This window comes from Condylura cristata, unplaced genomic scaffold, assembly GCF_000260355.1.
Source record: "Condylura cristata isolate star-nosed mole 26May11 unplaced genomic scaffold, ConCri1.0 scaffold00023, whole genome shotgun sequence".
Classification (NCBI taxonomy): domain Eukaryota; kingdom Metazoa; phylum Chordata; class Mammalia; order Eulipotyphla; family Talpidae; genus Condylura; species Condylura cristata.
The window spans coordinates 18473923-18495894 of NW_004567124.1; the positions used below are offsets into that span (position 1 = coordinate 18473923).

Consider the following 21972-nt stretch of genomic DNA (forward strand, 5'->3'; position numbering starts at 1 on the left):
CTATTCTTTTTTTTCTAGACAAAGAGAGATCCACATCAATTTTACCTAGAGCACAATCCAGACCTTTTATGATGACTCTCAATGTTTTCCATCACCTGCCTTATTACTGCGTCTTGTATTGCATTATATATTACCACTTCTCCATTTGCTCACTTTTTATGTATCCATGTTGGCTTTTTTATTTATTTATTTATTTTGGCTGTTCTTCAGAACATATCATGAGGGCTCCTATCTCTTGGCTTTTTTATTTGTATCTCTAGAACATTATTCTTCTAAACTCTACCTGAGCTTGTATATTCTCCTCTATCTAGCTTCTAACAGTGTCTCCTAAGTTACATTTTAGTTGGCCACCCTATTTTAATAGAACCCCCCATGACATTTTCTGTGTTCTTCTCTACCATTTTCTCTTTACTTCCTTCTGCCATCTTCTTCTGTACCCTTATATTTTACATTTATATTCTCTCTCTACTGGACAGTAAATTTTATCAAAGTAAGAATATGTTTACGTTTTATTCACCTCTATATTAACAGCCTGGCACATAATTCTGAGAAATTTTTGTTTCATGATTAGAATGATTAGGAGGCTGGCCAAGTTAATATTTTCATCCACTTTAAGGTATTGTTGTTTTTTGGTTTATTTTTTTTAAGATTTATTTATTTATGCATACAGAACAGGGGTACAAGCCAGAGGTGTGGGTGAGAGGATTCACCAGAGACAGAGTAGGTAGCAGAATAGGCAGATTGACAAAGTACACTACTGAGGGTAGCAGCACGTGGGTCAGGAGAAGTCTGCCATGCCATGTGGGTCAGCTCCTTGACTAGGGATTGAACTCATGGTGCAGTGTCATCAGAGAGCTTCATAATGTGGTGCTTTAATCAGTTACACCACTAGGGAGAGCCCCATGTCTAGTTTTTATAGATGATGAAGTAGGTCTTTTCTATTTATATTAGGTGAACAGCACATTGCAGGAAAGTATGCATGGCATGGCCTTGATTGTGGAAATTCTATTATGAACATGCACATATTCATGCATTTTTATATACATTGGTGTCAGACACTTTCTAAAAACTGTTAAGTTGGGATATGTCGGCAGAGGAGAGAAGTTTGGGGAGGGGTTATTTTCTTTTTTGAGGTGACTTTGATTTTACAGAGTTTCATTTTGTACCATTTTTGGTATTTGAGTTTCTTAAACCACAGGGAATTTATTTCCTTTATAATAATTTAAAGATTTGTTAATATCTTTTCCTGTTACAGAGGAAGAAGCTGAATTAGTGATGTCAAACTCCAAACAGTAAAATCATATTTTATTTCCTTGAATAATTTGGTTGAATTTAGTCTTCTCAGATATAAAAACTTCGATAAAGCCTTTATCTTCTGTGTATATATGGTTTACTTCATGAATTTGTCTGTATAAATGTTAACCTCTGATTTTGTGCTTCCTTCCTATTAAATATAGTTTGCAGGGCAATTGTACGTTTTTCCCTCTTGGTACCCTCTTGATAGTATGCATTGAGGACATAAAGAAATGCTGCTCATGGGCCCTCCCTGGTGGCGCAGTGGGTTAAAAGCACAGCACAAAGAAGCTTAAGCCACTTGCACATGAGTGCGATCCCCGCCTGCCCCCGAGGAGCTCCACATGGCGAGGCAGACCTCTCCTGACCTGCTCGCTGCTCCCCTCAGCAGTGTACTTCGTGGATCTGCCTGTTCTGCTCCCCACTCTGTCTCTGGTGAATCCTCTCACCCTCCGCATCTCTGGCCTGTACCCCAGTTCTGTACGAATAAATAAATAAATCTTTAAAAAAAAATGCTATTCACAAAGAAGATACTTTTTTAACTAAATCTTTTTTTCTCAGATGTGTAAATTTTGTCAGGCATTGTAGTAGTAGTTTCAAGGGACTATAAGCCCAATCATACAGCACTTTTTTCTAAAGCAAAAATTGTGTAGTGCCCATTTTATTATGCAAAAATGCTATTTTGTAGCTATTATGTACATTAAGAAAGCAATATAATACCTTAATTGAGATAGACTGAAGTGGAAATTATTTGTAATAAATATTACATGTTTACTGTATAAATGTGAAGATGTTCAAGAATGGCAACATAAACACAGTCAAATGCTTGTATTTGTTATATATAGAATTAGTGTAAATGCTGCATTTATGGGTGATTAGCACAGTAAGTTTATTGGTAAACTAAATTCCAGGAATGCAGGAAAACACTGTGAAGTATAGGACCAACAGAGATAAGCAAGCAGAGAGAAGACTCAGATGTAATAAATAGTTGTTAAAGTCACAATATGTAATAACAACTATTTATATTTGATTAGAGAAATGAGGAAAAATTCTTGACTAAAATAGGAATAATGTGCCATGATAAACTATAGGACATTAAGTTTTATGTTCTTATTAATTAGTTGAGCCTTAGTTTAAAGTGTAACATTAATATAGATACCTTTTATAGCCATAGATCTGAGTGATGAAAAATGTCTGGGAAACCTTTTTTTCATCTTAACATACCATCATGTTTAGGGCACGCTTTTACTCTGTATACATTTTCTTTTAAAGATTTGTTTATTTATGCATCCAAAAACTGGGATATAGGCCAGAGGTATGAAGAGGGGGTTGAGAAGCTTTACCAGAGACAGATTGGGGAGCAGAACAGAGTGGGGATCTACTGAAACACACTGCTGAGGGGTACAATAGGCAAGACAGGAGAGGTCTGTACCGTGTGGGTCACCTCCCTGGCCTAGGGTCAAACTCTTGCTGCAGTGTCTGTTGACAACTTCATAGTACATGCTTTAACTCTTTGTGTCACCAGGGAGAGTCTTAATCTATATACTTAAAAATATCTTGGGGCCACATGATTTATCCTGTCAAAGGATAACTGGAGAAAGACACAATAAGATAACCTATGATAGTTTATGGTAAACTTTTGAAGACAGTAAGATTTAAAAAACCCAGTGATCTTGATATTTTACTATGAGGTTTTTAATCACATTGTTCCAAAATACTAAATAAGCAGGTGCAGTATTTTAATAAAATGCATTAATATGTCAATATTGAATAAGCAAATTACTCTTCATAAATTATCATTATTGATATTTCCTGAAATTTCCAAGTATGTGTCTCCAGTAATTTAGCAATATTTGATTTTTTAAAATATTTTATTTACTTATACATAAAAACTCTGATGTAGGGTTTTTATTTTTATATATTTTTAAAGTTTCATTTATTCATACAATAACTGAGGGCAGAGATGCTGGGGGTAAGAGTATTCACCAGAGACAGAATGTGAAGTAGAATAGGTAGATCTTGTTAAATACACTGCTGAGGGGAGCAGCAGGTGAGGCAGGAGAGGTCAGCTGCACCACATGGGTCAGCTCTGTGGTCTGCAGTGGCTAAGGATAGATTTATAGTCCTGAAACTTAACCCCTTGGGCTCTCAGAGAGGCCCTATATTTGATTTTTGAAGTTGAAGTTTTGATTCTAAAAGCTTACAATATACGTTTACATATATTGTTAACCTCAAATGGATAAGTTGGGTTGCTGTTAAGAGACTTTTTTTCCCTAATGGTGGATAATTTCTGTTAAACTTCCAAGGGAAAGGAAGTACAATCTTATATACATGCAGTAGTATTTTTTTGAAAGTTCTTTGTAGAACAAAGCATGACATAGTGCTTTGCTTTAATAGATAAAACAGAATGGCTGAAATTTTACTCATGAATATCTAACAGGGCAGATAAAGTTGAGATGTGGGAAATTCGTTTTTGACTGAAAATGTCTGTTACATAACATGGTTCCTGCTCCTTTGACTTTACCCATTACATGTTAGTTACAGCACCCTGTAAATGAAATGATCCCTCCAAAAAATCATTCCTAATTGTTGAAAACCATTGCTCTAAGCTAATTCCCCCCCCCCAATTTACTTAATGATGGATTCTCCCCACTTTTAAGACTTATACACTTGCTCTCCTGCATAATGTTCAGAGAATATCTTTGGGGAATGCTACTCTAGGGAGGATTTTCCATTTGTTCCCTGTGTACCTTAAATCCAAGTCTTTTGTTATTTTGCATCTTTTATTTTGTTCTAAAATTTGTAAAAGGAACAAGTAGATATAAATCCTAAATATTTGTTTTTCAAGCTTTTACACATGTGTCTTGGATATATAAATGTTTTATAGAACTTCTTTATTTTTATAATTAAGAGCTGTGGAACACTGATTTTGATATTCTTTTAGGTTGGATCCTTGGAACAAGCTATGCTTGATGCTCTCGTAATGGATAGAGTTGCATTTGTAAAACTTCTTATTGAAAATGGAGTAAGCATGCATAAATTCCTTACAATTCCTAGACTTGAAGAACTTTACAACACTGTAAGTGTTTGTTCAAATTCTGTGTTGACTATGTCTTATCGTCTTTGGGAAGATTATTTTACCTGAGCATATACAACTTTATCTGTAAAACCTTTAATGTCTTGCTGTATCATACAGAAAAGTTACAGCCACTTTTAATATAGATTGGTTCTGTGAATGTCTGAAAACCTTTCCCATTTTCTGGGGCCTTCCCCTACCATCATACCCATATAGGAAATAGAGTATTCACCACCTGTTTTTTTGACTGGGTGGAATGGTTTTATTAGAAAGCCAAAGTCACAAAGACTTGGCTTACTTTTCTACTCTACCTGTTTTTTAAATTACAGGATCTGTTTCCTAATAATATGTCTGTTATATTTCTTTTTCCCCTCTTCTTGGTAGCTGTTTGCTAACACCAAATTTCTTTTGACTCCTTAGTCTAGTGGAGAGTTCACACATTGCTCATTGGTTTTTCGCTCTTCACATTTCATAACTTTGACCTCACAGCATCTCCTTTTTGTTTGCATATTGGTTTTTTTTTTTTTCACTTTCCTGTAAAGAGCTCCTGAAAAATTCACAAACTCTTAATTCATTTCAAATTTCATGTCACTAGCATTAGGAGAGGGTAAATATTCGCGTTGTTACTGGTTTCCATGCTATCAATAGATATTTAATTGATTTATATCTTGAGAAACAGTATCACCAGACCTTAGCTTTCTGATGTATTTTTCTATAAGCTTTCTGTTTATTGATATGTATTTTAACATATAGTCACATATTTTACCATATGTTAAATACTTTTTTGGTGATTTTTCATTGTGTGCATAATAATATTCAAACCCCTACCTTGATTTTCAAAGTTGTTCAACATTAGAGATTTTGAAATTTTGTCCCAGTTAACTCTCTTACTTGGCTTTTTTATTCCCATTCCCATCCCCCCATATTAGGTCTCAACTACAATTGCTAACTACTCTCTCCCAAAATCATTAGCTTTTTAAAAAGCATTTGTTCTTTACACTGGGCTAGTTTGTGTTTTTCTCCCAACTGTTCCCCTCATATGGAATTTTTATTCGTTGTTTAGAACTTAGCTCAAATGTCATGCCTACTGCCTTCATGAAGGCCAATCACACAGTTAAATACAATTATATCTTCCCCTGTGGACTGTGAGCTTCATTTGAGTAGGGATTATATCTTTATTTTCCCCATTTTTTTTCTTTAATAGTATCTAATACAATTACATTTAACTTTGTTGGCATTTCACTGTTTCTAGCGAACAGAAGTAAAAATTAAAAGGATTATTCATGTGCTGAAGTGAGGTTTATCTCTGAAATGTAAAGCAAACATAAAATAATAAAAATAAAAATTGATCCCATTAGCAAGGCAAGTAATTTTTTAATTGTATAACTCAGTTATTAATAGTTACTTTCAGCATCAGTTATTGCCAAAAAATTTTTTTGGCATTTAAGTTAAAACAGTTCTCACACTTGTGGTATCCAGGGCCTTTTACATAATAGTAATTCAGGACTTCAAAGACCTGTTCCAAGTTTTACTTATGTGTGTTGGTATTTACCATTTTAAAATGTCAAATCCAGAAATTTTAAAACTCTTGATTAAGGTTTGTGTTTAAGTAGTTATAATCAACCCATTACATGTTAACATAAATAGCATATTTTTCAAGAAAACAAAAAAATTAGTAAGAATAGAATAATATCAGGGCCTTGCAGGACTGTAATATCTGACTTAATGGATGCAAGTTCCTGTTCATAATTTGAATTTTATCTCTTGGTGTCAAAATACTTCTGGAAAACTCCACTGAATACTAAGCATAGGAATGAAAAATATGCATATAGTATCTTGGCTTGATTTTGAAAATACTTTTAATGTCATGGAACAACTAAAAGGGTATTAGGGACTGTCAGAGGACAAAACGACCCTTTAAGAACTGCTGCATTAAAATATATAATTGTAAAAAGTTATTAAAAATAAACTTATTAAAGATGAATAAACAAATGGATTAAGATAAAGTTTTTGTTGTGTAGAATTGATTAGAATATCAAATGGGTCAAAGCCCTCTCTAAAAAGTTTAGAAGATTACACTTTTGGTCCTTTCACCTCATTCTGTAGGAGGAGATAAACTCCTGGGTATTTTTTCAAAATGAGAGGATACCATCACAATAAGATTACTATAAAAAGGAAACTTGTGTTGCTCTATTAGTATATATAAATTACAGTAAGATGATAGGGCAAAGATGACACATAAATGTTAAAAGTTTGTTAAAATAATTCAGGTATTGATCAGCCTTTACTAGTGGCAGAAGAAAGATTCAGACATTTTAACAAAAAAGAATGTACATCTCCTTTATCAATGAAAGAAATAAAAACTTGAATTTAAGATGTAATTGTTGTGCTTGTAATATTGGGATGATTTTTAGAAAACAAAAACTTATGTATTTTTATAAGATAAGCCACAGCATCGGAAATTGCACGTTTTGTTGATGATTAATATGCTTATAACTTTTACTTCCATTTTGTGAAAGTAATTTAACTCAAAAATAATAAAATCTGTACAACTATGTTCATTAAAGTTCCATAACAGGTAAGTAGGTTAGCTATTTCAGAAGAAAAATATTAGTTTTCTCTATTTTTTTCTCCCTAAAGAAACAAGGTCCAACTAATCCAATGCTTTTTCATCTTGTTCGAGATGTTAAACAGGTAAGAGATCATTTTTGTTTTTGAAAAAATCACTTATACTTCATCTGTTTCCAAAAATTAAGTACATCTTAAAAATAGCAGTAAAATTACATTTTTAAAGAATAACATAAAAATAGCGAATGTTTATGATAAGATGGAAATAAAAAGCACAATATATCATCGATAAAATGGAAGGAAGTTTTCAAAATAGAAACCAAGTTTCCTAAATTCTAGTTAAGTGTGATGAATTGCACAGTCCTTACTAGTCCATAAAGGAAACATCATTGGCACAGAGAGATGCTGAATGAGGATCCTCATAGCAAATGTGGAAGTAAATGTGTTGAAATGTGCTTGCCTACCACTGTTCCCCTTTCTTAATATCTAGTATTGTTAGTGACTGAATATATAGCATTGTCATGTGTTAAGACCATTCTGTGGTAATTAAATTTGATACACTGACAATACTCTTCTATTTATGATGCTTTGTGAAGTCGTAGTTTTAAATTTTACAGCCACTTAAGTTAATGGTAACCAGGGTGATTTTATTTTCTTTGATCACAGGGTACTTGTTTTTAACTCAAATATATTTTAAGTTGCTAAACTGAAGTATACTTTGTAGATTTCTTTCTTTCTTTCTTTCTTTTTTAAAGATTTATTTATTCATACAGAACTGGGGTCTGTGGTACAGGCCAGAGATGCTGAGGGTGAGAGGCCTCACCAGAGACAGAGCGGGGAGCAGAACAGGCAGATCCAAGAAGTACACTGCTGAGGGAAGCAGCTGGCGGATCAGGAGAGGTCTGCCACCCCATGTGGTCACCTCCGGGGCAGGTGGAATCCAACTCATGCTGAAGTGGTTTAAGCTTCTCAGTGCTACGCTGTAACCCACTGCGCCACCAGGGAGGGCCCACTTTGTAGATTTCTTAATTTGAACTTTTAACTTGTTAAATTAGTGTACAGTTTCAAAAACAAAAAAATTAGAAACATTTTCTGTTTTAATTTTTTTATTTTGTAATTTATTTAATGACAAATGAGCATAGCATTCCAGGGGCAGAACTTTATTATACTTAAAAAAAAAAATTCTAATTTTTGCATGTGCCTTTCTTTATAGTTTTATTGAAATATATATCATATACCACAAAATTCATCCATTTAAAGTGTATATCTCAGCCCTCCCTGGTGGTGCAGCGGGTTAAAGCGCAGCACTAAGAATTGAAAGCCACTTCCGCATGAGTTCAGTCCCTGCCTGCACCTGAGGTGACCACATGGCGCGGCAGACCTCTCCCGCCCGCTGCTCCCCTCAGCAGTGTACTTCGTTGATCTGCCTGTTCTGCCCTCCACTCTGTCTCTGGTGAATCCTCTCACTGCCCCTGCAACTCTGACCTGTATCCCAGTTCTGTATGTATAAATAAATAAATCTTTAAAAAAAAGAAAAGAAAAAAGATTTATTTAAAGTGTATATCTCATTGGCTTTTAGTCAGAGTTATATATAAAATTTTAGAGTATTTACTGTACCCTCAAAACTATCCTTGTGCCCATGAACACTCATTCCTTATTCCTCCTCCCTTATTCCTTGCCTCTGCCCCAAGCCTAGGCAGCTATCCCGATCATCTTTCTTTCTTTCTGAATGTACCTATTCTATACATTTCATAATAATTTTTTGTTGTTGCTTAAATGATGAAAATTCCTTTTGGTCTAACCCAAAAGTTTAAGTAGTGAAGCTTCAGTTAGGAGTTTCTTCAGGCATGTTTAGTTTATGATTTACTTACATGGATTAGCAGAAAGAACTATAGTTACTCACTTTTGAAGGAAATATGAAATTTATTCTATCTTTACTGTTTTTACATGTAGGCCATAATAATTGAAGCCTTCTTTTTTTTTTTTTTTACTTCCACAGTGAAAAATGATAAAGTTAAAACAATAATTGAATATTTTCTGACCCAAAATAAAAGTTGATTTTTGTGTTATTTGAGTTTAATAAACTGCTCTCATTTTGTTAGATAATTCACATTATTTCACTTAATTTAAATATTTCTTATTCACATGAGCTTACATCAAATGGTATTTGTCAGATTAAAATAAAACAAAACTGAAAAGTATATCCATGTTATCTTTGATCATTAAAAATATTTTAAGGTTGCTTAAGATACAAACATTGCATTTAAGATTAAAATATATATATATCTTGATATATTTTTAATTGGGTATTTAGTGGCTAGGTATGTAGAAAGTATTTAAGTTTATGAAACTATAGAAGAATGGGAAGAAATGGAACAATACCAGAATTAATATTTATAAATCATCTCATTATCAGACCTTTATAAGATTATGTAATGAAATTATATAAATGATTCTGGAAAACGCATCTTTCCAGAATCACAAATGGCCTGTGTTCCAAAATTTTATTTGCAAATTGATATTTCCCCTGGGAAAATGAAGCCTGTACTCTAAAAAATATGATAAGTGGTAATTATAAGTCCTAGACAAGGACATTAAAACTTGTGTAACCTCTAACCAATATAATTGATTTAAATGTACAAATATTTATGGCCTTATCTGGAAATGGTGTATTTTGTAGCATTATTTTTGAAGAAAAATGTAATTTATGTTTATGTGCCACAGTGGAAATGGAATGCTTGGCTCTCAGACTTACTGCCTGTGCGTAAAGTATTAGGTCAGTAGAGAAATCAGACAGACTTTCTTCTGTAAGCTGTAGTCCTGAGCCGCACTTTTGTTACTTCTACACTTAAAACTCTCCTCTCATAAGAAAAAGAAAGAAGATAACACATTCCCTTCTCCTTGAAAGATAGGCTGCTGACAACCCCAACTTCCTGTAACAAATAAACTTTTATAATTTTAGAGAGTAGGTACATTCCTAAACATGGATTGGAAATAATTGAAAAAGACTTATCCTATATAAAACTAATTTTTTGTTTCCAGGGAAATCTTCCTCCAGGATATAAAATCACTCTAATTGATATAGGACTTGTTATTGAATATCTCATGGGAGGCACCTATAGATGCACCTACACCCGGAAGCGTTTTCGATTAATATATAACAGCCTTGGTGGAAATAACCGGGTATGTAATACTTGGGGGAAAGTTATGTGGGGTTTAAGATTAACTCATACATTTAAAAAGCAAATATACTTTATTAGGATGTTCAAAGTAACATTGTTTCAAAAAATACAAGATTACAGCTAAGCATATAGAAATATTCAGTAAACATACTGAAATCCTAAACAAATAATATTTTTGGATATGTTTGTGTATACACATGCACTTATAAATTCACTTGAATTTTCATGGCATGCCAACATACTTAAATCTGTGAAAACTAACAAGCTTTCCTTTTCAGAGGTCTGGCAGAAATACATCCAGCAGCACTCCTCAGTTGAGAAAGAGTCATGAGTCTTTTGGCAATAGGGCAGATAAAAAGGAAAAAATGAGACATAATCATTTCATTAAAACAGCACAGCCCTACCGTCCAAAGGTAAAGTTCTTCGAATATTATCTTTATTCTAGATTATGGAACAAAAACTTGTTTTAGCAATAATTATATTTTAGTTTTAAGTATATCTCAATTCTTTAGTTTCCCATATACAAAAATATTCCTTGTGAATCAGTGATTTAATTAATTTTCTCAAAGTTAGCAATTATAATAACCAAATTTTTAAACATTGGTAAATGTTTAAGCTCCTTTTATTCTATTTTTACTCTGTTAACCACATGAAACACAGCTTTATCCAAACTTCTCTCATTAAGAATGTGTTTTATCTGATACTTACTGAAATAGAAGATTACAACTTCTTTTTTAAATCTTTGAAATATTCATGAAGACTTTTTAGAAATGGTATTTTATAGGATGAATTTTGATTTGTGCTTTCATATGAAGAATAGCTTATAGATAATTTAATAAAAATGCTTATTACTAACTTACAATGTGGCTTATAACTTGCATTTTCCTATGAAGATTGATACAACTATGGAAGAAGGAAAGAAGAAAAGAACCAAAGATGAAATTGTAGATATTGATGACCCAGAAACCAAGCGCTTTCCTTATCCACTTAATGAACTATTAATTTGGGCGTGCCTTATGAAGAGGCAGGTTATGGCCCGTTTTTTATGGCAGCATGGGGAAGAATCAATGGCTAAAGCATTAGTTGCTTGTAAGATCTATCGGTCGATGGCATATGAGGCAAAGCAAAGTGACCTTGTAGATGATACTTCAGAAGAATTGAAACAGTATTCCAAGTAAGTTATGTTTGAAACATCTATACAAAGTAGGTCATATTTAAATAGAGGTTAAAATATGCACTTCATAGGGATAGATATAATAATATTATAATTTAGAGAAAACCATTTAAAAATATATTGTTATTTTTAAAATTCAGAAAGAATCTTTGTTACCTATTCATATAAAGAGGCTATTATAGTTCAGAGTTCAAGATAAATATTTTCGCAAGAAAGAAAAAATGTCAGAACAGTTTATTAATTGCATATAGTAACAACTATACTAGGAAAAGTTCCATGTGAAGTGGTACAGAAGGAGAAAGAAGGTATAGCTTAAGCTGAGTTCTAAGAAAAAGAATTCATCTGAAAGAGTGTTTTAGATGGTGAAACTACATATTGAATGAACTATGTATAGAGTAAAACACTCATTAGTCTAGGGAAATATTGGAATATAAAGCTGGAATGATAATTTGTATGAAGTCTTATGAAAGAAAATAGGAACCATCTGTCTGTCCCCCAAATTGGCTGTTGTTGGAAGAGAGGATTACTACTAAAAATAACTCAGAACAGAGATCATATGCTCACTTACTGAGAATTTAAGATTCAGGTATTTTTCATGATTAGACTAGTCTCTATTCACATCATTACTCTTCCTCTCTATTGGGTACTGTCTGTCTTCTGTGTTTGTAATAGAGTTATAGAGATGTTTTAAATAGTACTATAACTATCAGTTTGGTTTTCTTGTGAGATCATAGGTTTGTTTACAGGACCAGGTGAAAGTGCTTTGTAATCACCTTTTCAGTCTTGTTCTTTAGTTGACATATTTTAATAGTGTGTGAGCTCCTCATAATAGTAGATATCAGAAAACAGAGCTGCTATGAATCTAATGTCTCACAATTTGGGGGGGAGGCGTGTAAATATTTTTAAAAATGGAATTCGTTATGAATAAATTTTAAAATGTTTAAAACTGTATGTTAGTCTGAATATGTTTTTATCTTTTATCTTTTCATAGTGATTTTGGTCAGCTGGCAGTTGAATTACTAGAACAATCCTTCAGACAAGATGAAACTATGGCTATGAAATTGCTCACATATGAACTTAAAAACTGGAGTAATTCCACCTGCCTTAAATTAGCAGTTTCTTCAAGACTTAGACCTTTTGTTGCCCACACCTGTACACAAATGTTGTTATCTGATATGTGGATGGGAAGGCTGAATATGAGGAAAAATTCCTGGTATAAGGTATATTTTGAAATAACTTGATATAAGTTGTGCAAACAGATAAAAAGAAAGAAGGGGGCCCTCCCCAGTTGGAGTGGCAGCATTGCAAAGCTGGCTGCAGCACTTCTGTGCAAGTAGGATTACAGGCTCCAGAGGTGATGCACATGGCGCTGTAGGACCCCTCCTCCACCCGCTGCTCCCCTTAACAGTGTATTCCATCAATCTGCCTGTTCTGCTCTCAGCTCTAACTGTGAATCCTCTCACCTTGCCTCTGGCCTGTACCTCAGTTTTGTGTGCATAAATAAGTAAATGAGTCTTTAAAAAAAAGAATGGAGGAATTAGCAAGGATATATAACAGAATGACTTGAATTATGATGCTGATTGACAGATGGTACTGGCATTTCACTAGCTTAATGTCCTCTCTCTGTTTTCTTTTTGTTTTCTTGTTCTTCACTCTGGATTATTTTCTGGTGTGGTGTATAGTAATTGTTGCCACTGTCTGAGCCAGAAGAATGAAGGTTACAAGTGGAAGTATCAGTGTTTACAGAAAGCCCTGAGCAGCAATGAAAAAAAATGCTTTATGAAAGAATAATCCCCATATTCAAAACATGCCTAACTTAATTGTTATTTTTAATTTATTTGAAGTTTTTTGGACTGGTTTTTAAGGTGTTAAGAATTTGGCTAAGGGCCTTCTGGTGTCCTAGAAATTCTCAGGATTATCACCTCTGGTGCCTAAGATCCCTGGCCAGGAAGGTGACAACCCACATGGCTCAGCAGACCTTTCCTGTCTCTCCCACTGTTCCCCTTAGCAGAGTATTTCAATAAATCCACCTGTTTGCTCCCCGCTCTCTCTGGTGAGTCATCTCACCACTCTCCCCCTCATCTCTAGCCTACATCTAGTTCTATGCAAAAATAAATATTAAAAAGAATTTGGATAAAACATTGATGGGTGCATTTGGTTTTGTCATGGAAGTTATTTAAACTTCACCATTTTGTTATATTTTAACAAATGTGAAAGGCAAAATCAACCAAGTGGTTTAAGCATTTACCATTAGAAGTGAATAACAAATATTCACTATCTGCTATGAACTAATGGTGTCAGATTAATCAACAGAAACCCAGGCACACAATTCATACTTGTTCTTTAAAATTGGCAAGTAATAAAATTTTATAGCCACAAGTTGAATAATCGTGTTATAACATGGAATAGTTAGAGAAATTTAGCATAAAATTAAACCATTTAATGATTTTATGAGACTGAGTTTTGTTACACGAAATTTCAAACAAAATTACAATGATTTTCTTATAAAGGCAAGTGTTTAATAATAATTAAATCTTTTCTGTAACCTGATATAATAAGTTTCAAATGTTTTATTACTCCTTAAAACAGGTCAGGCTGGGTATCTTTAAATGTAGTATGTAAATAAAAAGTCTTAAAGTTTTTCTCTGCACTACCAGGGACAAACTTGTTAACTAATAACCAGGGTGATTAGTACTTTTTTTAGGTAGTTCTCCTGCCCACCTATGACTATACAGGCGTTCTTTTCACAAGTCTTTTTTTCTGTGAAAAGCTGCAATAGCCTTTATGCCATCTGTGAATAAACAGGTGCCTCTTTTCTCCACTACCTAAAAAAAAAATCTGTCTTTTGAAAATGTTTTTTTTTAATTAGTGCTTTTTATTCTTTGCTATTTTCTTGAAGGCCATTAATTCTAAAGTTATATTTGTTTATTTCTGAAATTTATAGGTTATATTGAGCATTTTAGTTCCACCTGCCATATTAATGCTCGAGTATAAAACTAAGGCTGAAATGTCCCATATTCCACAATCTCAAGATGCCCATCAAATGACAATGGAAGATAGTGAAAACAACTTTCAAAACATAACAGAAGAGATTCCCATGGTAAGAAGAAAAAAACTTAAATGACATAAATTTGTTGTAAATAAACACACAATAAATACTATTTTCATTTTAGGAAGTGTTTAAAGAAGTAAGAATATTGGACAGTAATGAAGGAAAGAACGAAGTGGAGATACAAATAAAATCAAAAAAGCTTCCAATCACACGAAAGTTCTATGCCTTTTATCATGCACCAATTGTGAAATTCTGGTTTAACACGGTATGTTTTTAAATTACACAAGCATTTTTTTAAAAACTAGACTTACGGGTCCTTTAGTGTGAATCTATGCTAATCTTGATGTATTGTCTATCACCATAAAGCCATATAAAAAAAGTGATAACTTTGTCTTAGCTTAATCTATATTGCCCTCATGTAGAATGACAAACACTAACAAATCTTAGTTCTAATTGAAACTAGAAATTACTAAATACATATGTGGTAATTATATACCTTTGTAAGGAATAACAAATACTAAACCTTTACTAAAAATACTGGGAAATTTTAACTTCAGATGATCTGACACACAATTGTGATTTCTTTGTACTTTAGAAGTTTGCAGATAATGTATTAAATTTTAGAAATAAACCTTTTGTAGTGTTGACAACTTCATGTAGTTTTGTCCATAGTATGATAGCTTATTTCTTTTAATCATTAGACTACATATTTAATTATGTGACATCTAATTGACTTTTCTCTTGTGTTATGAATGAACAGATTTTACTATAGGAGTAAAGAACCCATTCACAGAGGGATAGAATGAGTTCAAGAAATACATAAGAGTAGCCCCACTTTTAGCCACAGTCTGCATGAATAGGTTTTTACTCCACTTCCCAGGAAAACTTTAGTTTTTCATCTCACTGTTTTTTATACTTGTCATTACTAGGCTATTTTTGAATTCCCAAGTAGGCAAAATGACTTAGTGCTAAGATGAATATTTGAAACTTGGTTCCTTCAACCATTGCTTTCTCACCCACATACATGGCTAATAACCTGAGCCATTTCATTACATTTCTTGAAAGTTATAAAAGGTTATCAAAGTTGCAGAAAAACTTCATACCCTAGGGACCAATTATATTTTTGATTGACAATTGCAGTATCTGCACTGAAGAAAATTAATATTAAAACTTTCACTTCAAAGCTGAAATATATAACAGGGACTCTTGTAATCACTGTTACTTATCTTTTGTTTTCCTAGCTGGCATACCTAGGATTTCTTATGCTTTATACATTTGTGGTTCTTGTAAAAATGGAACATCTACCTTCAGTTCAAGAATGGATTGTTATTGCTTATATTTTTACCTATGCCATTGAGAAAGTCCGGGAGGTATGTCTAGTTTTTCTTAGCTGTAGTTTCTTGCATATATGAGGAATTTACTTTACTTTGGGTATATATGTGGGTATGTGTGTTCATAATATTAGTAAGTTACGACTTTATAGAAGTGTGTGTAATGTATTTATTAATTGTTGAGATAACATTGGTATAAACACTCTATATGACTTAGATTTATATACCCCTTGATACGTATGTTACCACACCACACTTACCACCCAGTAATTTTTCCTCCTAGGTAACTACCAAAGAATGTAAAAATATTAATTCAAAGGAACATGTTTTATTTTTTCTGTTGTAAAAATTATGACAAAATATAGATATTAGTATACTGTTAACTTTGACTGTCATAGTTAGAGAGATGGATTTTTTCCAAACACTCTTAAATATTTCTTAATTATTTTTTCTCAACTTTATATTTAGAGAATACAAGAATTACAGAAATAAATAGAAGGCATTATACTTCTCGCCTGCTTAGGTATCATGGGAATTTTGATTAAATAAAGTATCCTAGTAAATTTTTAAATAGCTGAGTGTTTTGATCTGTGTGTTTGTGAAACCTGTTGTTTTATCAACAGGTTTGAAGAAAGAATGTGGTTAGATGATAAAAGCAAGCTTAAATGTATTTTAAACTATATACCTATAAAATAGTTGTATATGGTCTCAATAGAGAGAAATAAAAATTGTTGCCACTAGTGGGAAGGGAAATTAACAGACTAAGGAAAAGAGTGCAAGGGAGACTTTAATGCTTATTTGATAATATGACACATATAGACATTCACTCCCAAAAATTATTTTAATGTTAATTAATACTCAAGAATAAAGATAAAAACAACTACTTAAATCATTGAGTTGTTTCCTATTATGCAAATAAGGCACCATAAGAAAGTCATATCAGAACATATTTGTGTTTTTCAATAAAAAATAAACAACTGTGGCCCTCCCTGGTGGCGCAGCGGGTTAAAGCACTGCACTGAGAAGCTAAAGCCACTTCCGCATGAGTTCAATTCCCGCCTGCCCTGGAGATGACCACATGGCATGGCAGACCTCTCCTGACCCGCCCGCTGCTCCCCTCAGCAGTATACTTTGTTGATCTGCCTGTTCTGCTCCCCACTCTGTCTCTGGTGAAGCCTCTCACCGCCCCTGAGCCTCTGGCCTGTACCCCAGTTCTGTATGTACAAATAAATAAATCTTTAAAAAAAAAAATAAACAACTGTTCCTAAGTATCTTATATTCTAAGTCTAGAGAGCTGTGTTCTATTAATAGTATCAGATTTTTAGCTTGTTGCATGAGTTTGACTGAACAAGTCATTTGCAGGATATTTTTCAATACCATGCCCATGGTATCTTACAGAATTGTTTTTGATAAAATGCATCATTAAATGCCAAAATAATCAAAAAGTGCTTTGGAATATTAAAAAATGTGACACTGTAATTGAATGCTGGTGTGTGTGTTTTATAAGATTCATTAAGTCTTTTTTTTGACTTTCAGATTTTTATGTCTGAAGCCGGGAAGATAAGCCAGAAGATTAAAGTGTGGTTTAGTGATTACTTCAATATCAGTGATACAATTGCCATAATTTCTTTCTTCATTGGATTTGGGCTACGATTTGGAGCAAAATGGAACTTTGAGGATGCATATAGTAATCATGTTTTTGTGGCTGGAAGATTAATTTACTGTCTTAACATAATATTTTGGTATGTGCGTTTGCTAGATTTTCTAGCTGTAAATCAACAGGCAGGACCTTATGTAATGATGATTGGAAAAATGGTAAGTTGAGAGGCGTTTGATAATACTCATGGGCTTAGTGATATTTTTGCCTTAAAATCTTGAAAACATGTCATTAAACCATTTTACTTGACCCAGTAAATGTTAATTCATGCTTTTATTTTTCTGCATACTTCAACCATCCCATAAGGTTATTAATTTTTAAAGTATTAGATGGGGTAAGTCTAGGAAAACCATATATTGTTTGTTTTATGAATTGTTTTAATTTTTAAATGCTGCTTGCTAGGACTATTTGAGATCAGAATGAAAAATATGAACTTGTGAATTTGTTTTCATCTTTATGACCACTACCCTAGATCAATCCCTCATTATCCCGTACCCAGTAAATTGGGTAATGTGTTTACTCACAACCATTATGGCCTCTCTTCAATCTGTATTATATCTAGAGTAATTATTTCAAATAATTTTCATGAGCAGGAAATTTCTAATCAGAGAAAACAGCTTAAAAAGCTTACAGATGTAAAAGATTTTAAAAAGAAGAAATCTTCCTCACAATATACACCTCTATTGAAGATCAGACTAATGAAAATTGCATAAATGTCCCACTCTGTATATCTCCATATTCAAATTAGGAGTACTCATTTTAGATTTGAGCAAATTGACTAGGAATATTCAAATAATTTCAATTTAGATCAGATAGGAAGGTTGTCAAACAGATTTTACATGAAAAGGTATGAAATCCAGAGACATGAATCTTTAGCCATACACCTTTTAGGATTTTAGAATTTTTAGTAATTTTAGGATTCTTCAGTACAGATTAGGGTTTTGTTTACAGTTTTTAACTCCGGTGTTCTCTTTAATTATAGGTAAATAGTTGGATTCCAAAGTATATCATATGTATTAAAATAATGTTTGATTAATTATTTGCCTTCCAAAATTTTGTTTACTGAAAGCATACCTTAGCATTAGTAATTCTCTTAAACACTCAAAGAAGGCTTTTTTTTTTCTGATTTTTTTTTTTTTTTTTTAAGATTTATTTATTTGTGCATACAGAGCTGGATACAGGCCAGAAGTGTAGGGGCAGTGAGAGGATTCACCAGAGACAGAATGGGAAGCAGACAGGCAGATCAATGAAGTAAACTTATGAGGGGAGAAGAGAGCTGGTCAGGAGAGGTCTGCCACACCATGTGGGTCACCTCTGGGGTGGGGATCGAACTCATGCTGAAATGGCTTTAACTTCTTAGTGCTATGCTTTAACCTGCTGCACCACCAGGAAGGCCCCAAAGAAGACATTTTTAATCTATTCTATAAAATTAAAAACTGAATTTTCAATATTATTATGACTCTTTGCAAGTCATAATGATTGAACTCTAATATAAAAATGAAATTTGGGGGCAGCTCTGATAGATAGCATTTTAAAGATGGAGAATCAAGTTCTAAGTGATTGTATGGAAAAAAATGTTTTACAATCACTCCAAGTCTAGACAACTAGTCTAGACTTTAGCTTTCATGTTCCCACCTTCTGTTTCTGCTGGTGTTCTGTACCTGAGCTGTATCCTCTGCCTTCTATTTCTACTCTAACTTGTATATTAATTTTAAAAATACATGAGAGTGTCAGAGTAGTTTCATCGCTTCGATATATCATTGCAATTGTTGGTTCACAGTAAATTGAAGTACAGATTTATTGTTAATATAATCTTAGTCTGTATGGGACTTACCCCCAGTAGATTGTTACTTGTGAATCAGTACTAAATACTACTAGAGTGAGGCAACATTCTCTTTTTAGATGTAAATGCAGAACACTTGTACATCTAAATAACTAGATAGAAATAAAGCTCAATTATACCATTTCTCTCAATATTTTTAATTCCTAGGTGTTGCTACCAAAATTCATATTGTGATTTAACTATTAAAAAAATGTTTTCAGTAATTTATAGGCTCTATCATAGGTAAATTTTTTTAAAATTTTGTTGAAATTTGAACAATAAAGAATTGCAAACCAACTGATTTGCAAAAGGACTTGTTAACTAAGTAAATATTATCAATTAAGTTTCAACATGACCTTGATAATTTAGTTTATTTTCCTTAATTCCTTGAAAGTTTTCTATCAGGATGGTTGAGAAATATGCTTTTCCTCATAAAGTGAGCATATTAAATATCAAGGGGAGATAGAAAAGAAAATCTGTACCTAAGTTGTAAAAACAGCAGTTTAAGAAAGTGCACTGTGGAAATTGATCTGCCCGTGTGATTTGGTTCATATTCTGCTTGATGTTAATGTTTATGTTCTAAGAGCTTCCTGAATACTAATATTAGAAATTTTTAGAAACTCAAAAGATTCTAGTTATCAAAAGATTTGAAACTTTTTAAGATGAAAATTCATCATGTTTAAAATTCCCATATAATGTGTGTTTATTTTTTAACAGGTGGCCAATATGTTCTACATTGTAGTGATTATGGCTCTTGTATTACTTAGTTTTGGTGTTCCCAGAACGGCAATACTTCATCCTCATAAACCACCATCTTGGACTCTTGCTAAAGATATAGTTTTTCAGCCATATTGGATGATTTTTGGTGAAGTTTATGCATATGAAATTGATGGTAAGAATTTATGTTTATGATTTTTTTTTTGCATATTTTATGTTTTTTATTCAGAAGCATACCAGTCTGAGTAAGCTTTCTCACAATGTATTAGTTAACCCCAGAAGAAATATAACATAATTGGGAGAAAATTATTTTAGAATTATTCCCAAGTATGGAAAACAGGCCTAAGCTGACATATACCATAGGAACTTTTTTTAGTTAACATAATAGAAAGTTTAGGAATAGAATAGTCTGGGCCCTCCCTTCCCTGGTGGTACAGTAGGTTAAAGCACAGCACAAGCTGGCTACAACAGCTTCAGTTCGAGTTCAATCTCTGGCCTGGAGGGGACCCTCATGGTGTCCAGACCTCTCCTGTATCACCTGCTGCTCCCCTCAGCAGTATACTTCGTTGATCTGCCTGTTGTGCTCCCCACTCTGTCTTTGGTGAATCCTCTCACCATCCCTGCACCTCTGGCCTGTACCCCAATTCATGCATAAATAAATCTTTTTTAAAAAGAAATATAATAGTCTTAATAGTTGGTTAATTTGTGGTGAAGGACACCTTTTCTTCCATCCCATGGCTCTAAGATTACTGATTTTTACATATTTTCCTTATAATAAGAAAACTCTGTTACTATAAGAAAACCGTTTTCCATGATTCTCTTAAGAGGAAAAATTCCATTTCCCAAAATCCCGTAGTGAACCTGCCCTTTAATCTCATTCGCTCAAATTGGGCTAGACTATCTCTGAAACAGGGTGGTTAATGGGGTCACTGTGATTAGATTGGACTAACCATGGTAAATTTAAGAAATTCGTGAATTACAAAATTAAACTGGAGATACATTTTCTGCATAAGATTTTGTTGCTGTTGTTTCATTTTATAAGTATAGATATCTGATATTGTGAATACATTTCAGGGATGTTCTTCTGCTCACCTGCACATCTGAGTTACAGATTCTACTTTGTTAATCCACCCTTGATATCTTGCTCCTCTCTCCCTTCTTCCTTCACTCCTTTGTGAACCTACCTCTGTTGCTTTTCCTCATTTAAAGGTGATTACATCAGATGATAGCAACAAGGTGTTCAGTTGCTCATTGAAACAGTGAGGTTTTTCACATTGAGATAGGAGCTCACATCTGTGAGAATAACCCATCTTTTTTAAAAAAAAAAAAAAAAACAGAAGTAAGAAATGCTGGGTAGGGTATGGAGAAAAAGCAAGTCTTTATACTATTGGTGAGAATGTAAATTGGTCCATCTCCTATGGAAAGCAGTGTGGTGGTTCCTCAGAAGACGAAAAATGGATCTGCCAGTTGTTTTACTCCTAGATACTCCTAGATAGCTACCCAGAGAACACAAAAACACTAACTCAAAAGGAAACCTTAATTCCTGTGTTTATTGCAACACTATTTACCATATCTAAGGAATGGAAACAACTTAAGTACCCAAAAACAGATGAGTGAATCAAGGAGATACTTTATATATACACACGCAATGGAACACTACTCAACATCAAAAGAGAAAGATAGGCTCTCCCTGGTGGCACGCTTTAAAGCACAGCACTAAGAAGCTAAAGCCACTTCCCCATGAGTTCGATCCCCCTCCACCCGGACGTGACCACATGGCTGACCACATGGCACGGCAGACCTCTCCTGATCTGCCTGTTCTGTTCCCTGCTCTGTGTCTGGTGAATCCTCTCACCCTCTGCATCTCTGGCCTGTACCCCTGTTCTGTATGAATAAATAAATAAATCTTAAAAAAAAAAAAAGAGAAAGACAAATTGGGCTCTGCCTGGTGTCACAACTGGTTAAAACACAGCACTATGAAGCTATCGCAGCTGCTGCGGCATGACTTCAATCCCTGACGGAGTAGGGGTGACCACATGGTACAGCAGACCTCCCCTGACTTACCAGCTGCTCCCCTCAGCAGTGTTATTTCAGTCAGCC

At 33.6% G+C, this 21972-nt stretch overlaps 1 protein-coding gene across 1 annotated transcript in view; it reads left to right on the top strand.

Moving 5' to 3' along the window:
• TRPM7 (transient receptor potential cation channel, subfamily M, member 7) overlaps positions 1–21972 on the top strand; it is an 87973-nt gene that overhangs the window by 38796 nt on the left and 27205 nt on the right. Inside the window, exons 12-22 of the mRNA XM_012728687.1 lie at positions 4238–4372; positions 7010–7063; positions 9980–10120; positions 10398–10532; positions 11013–11293; positions 12285–12513; positions 14238–14393; positions 14467–14610; positions 15587–15715; positions 17213–17491; positions 19873–20047. Coding sequence (XP_012584141.1) covers positions 4238–4372; positions 7010–7063; positions 9980–10120; positions 10398–10532; positions 11013–11293; positions 12285–12513; positions 14238–14393; positions 14467–14610; positions 15587–15715; positions 17213–17491; positions 19873–20047 — 1858 coding nt within the window. The remainder of the gene's footprint in view (positions 1–4237; positions 4373–7009; positions 7064–9979; positions 10121–10397; positions 10533–11012; positions 11294–12284; positions 12514–14237; positions 14394–14466; positions 14611–15586; positions 15716–17212; positions 17492–19872; positions 20048–21972) is intronic.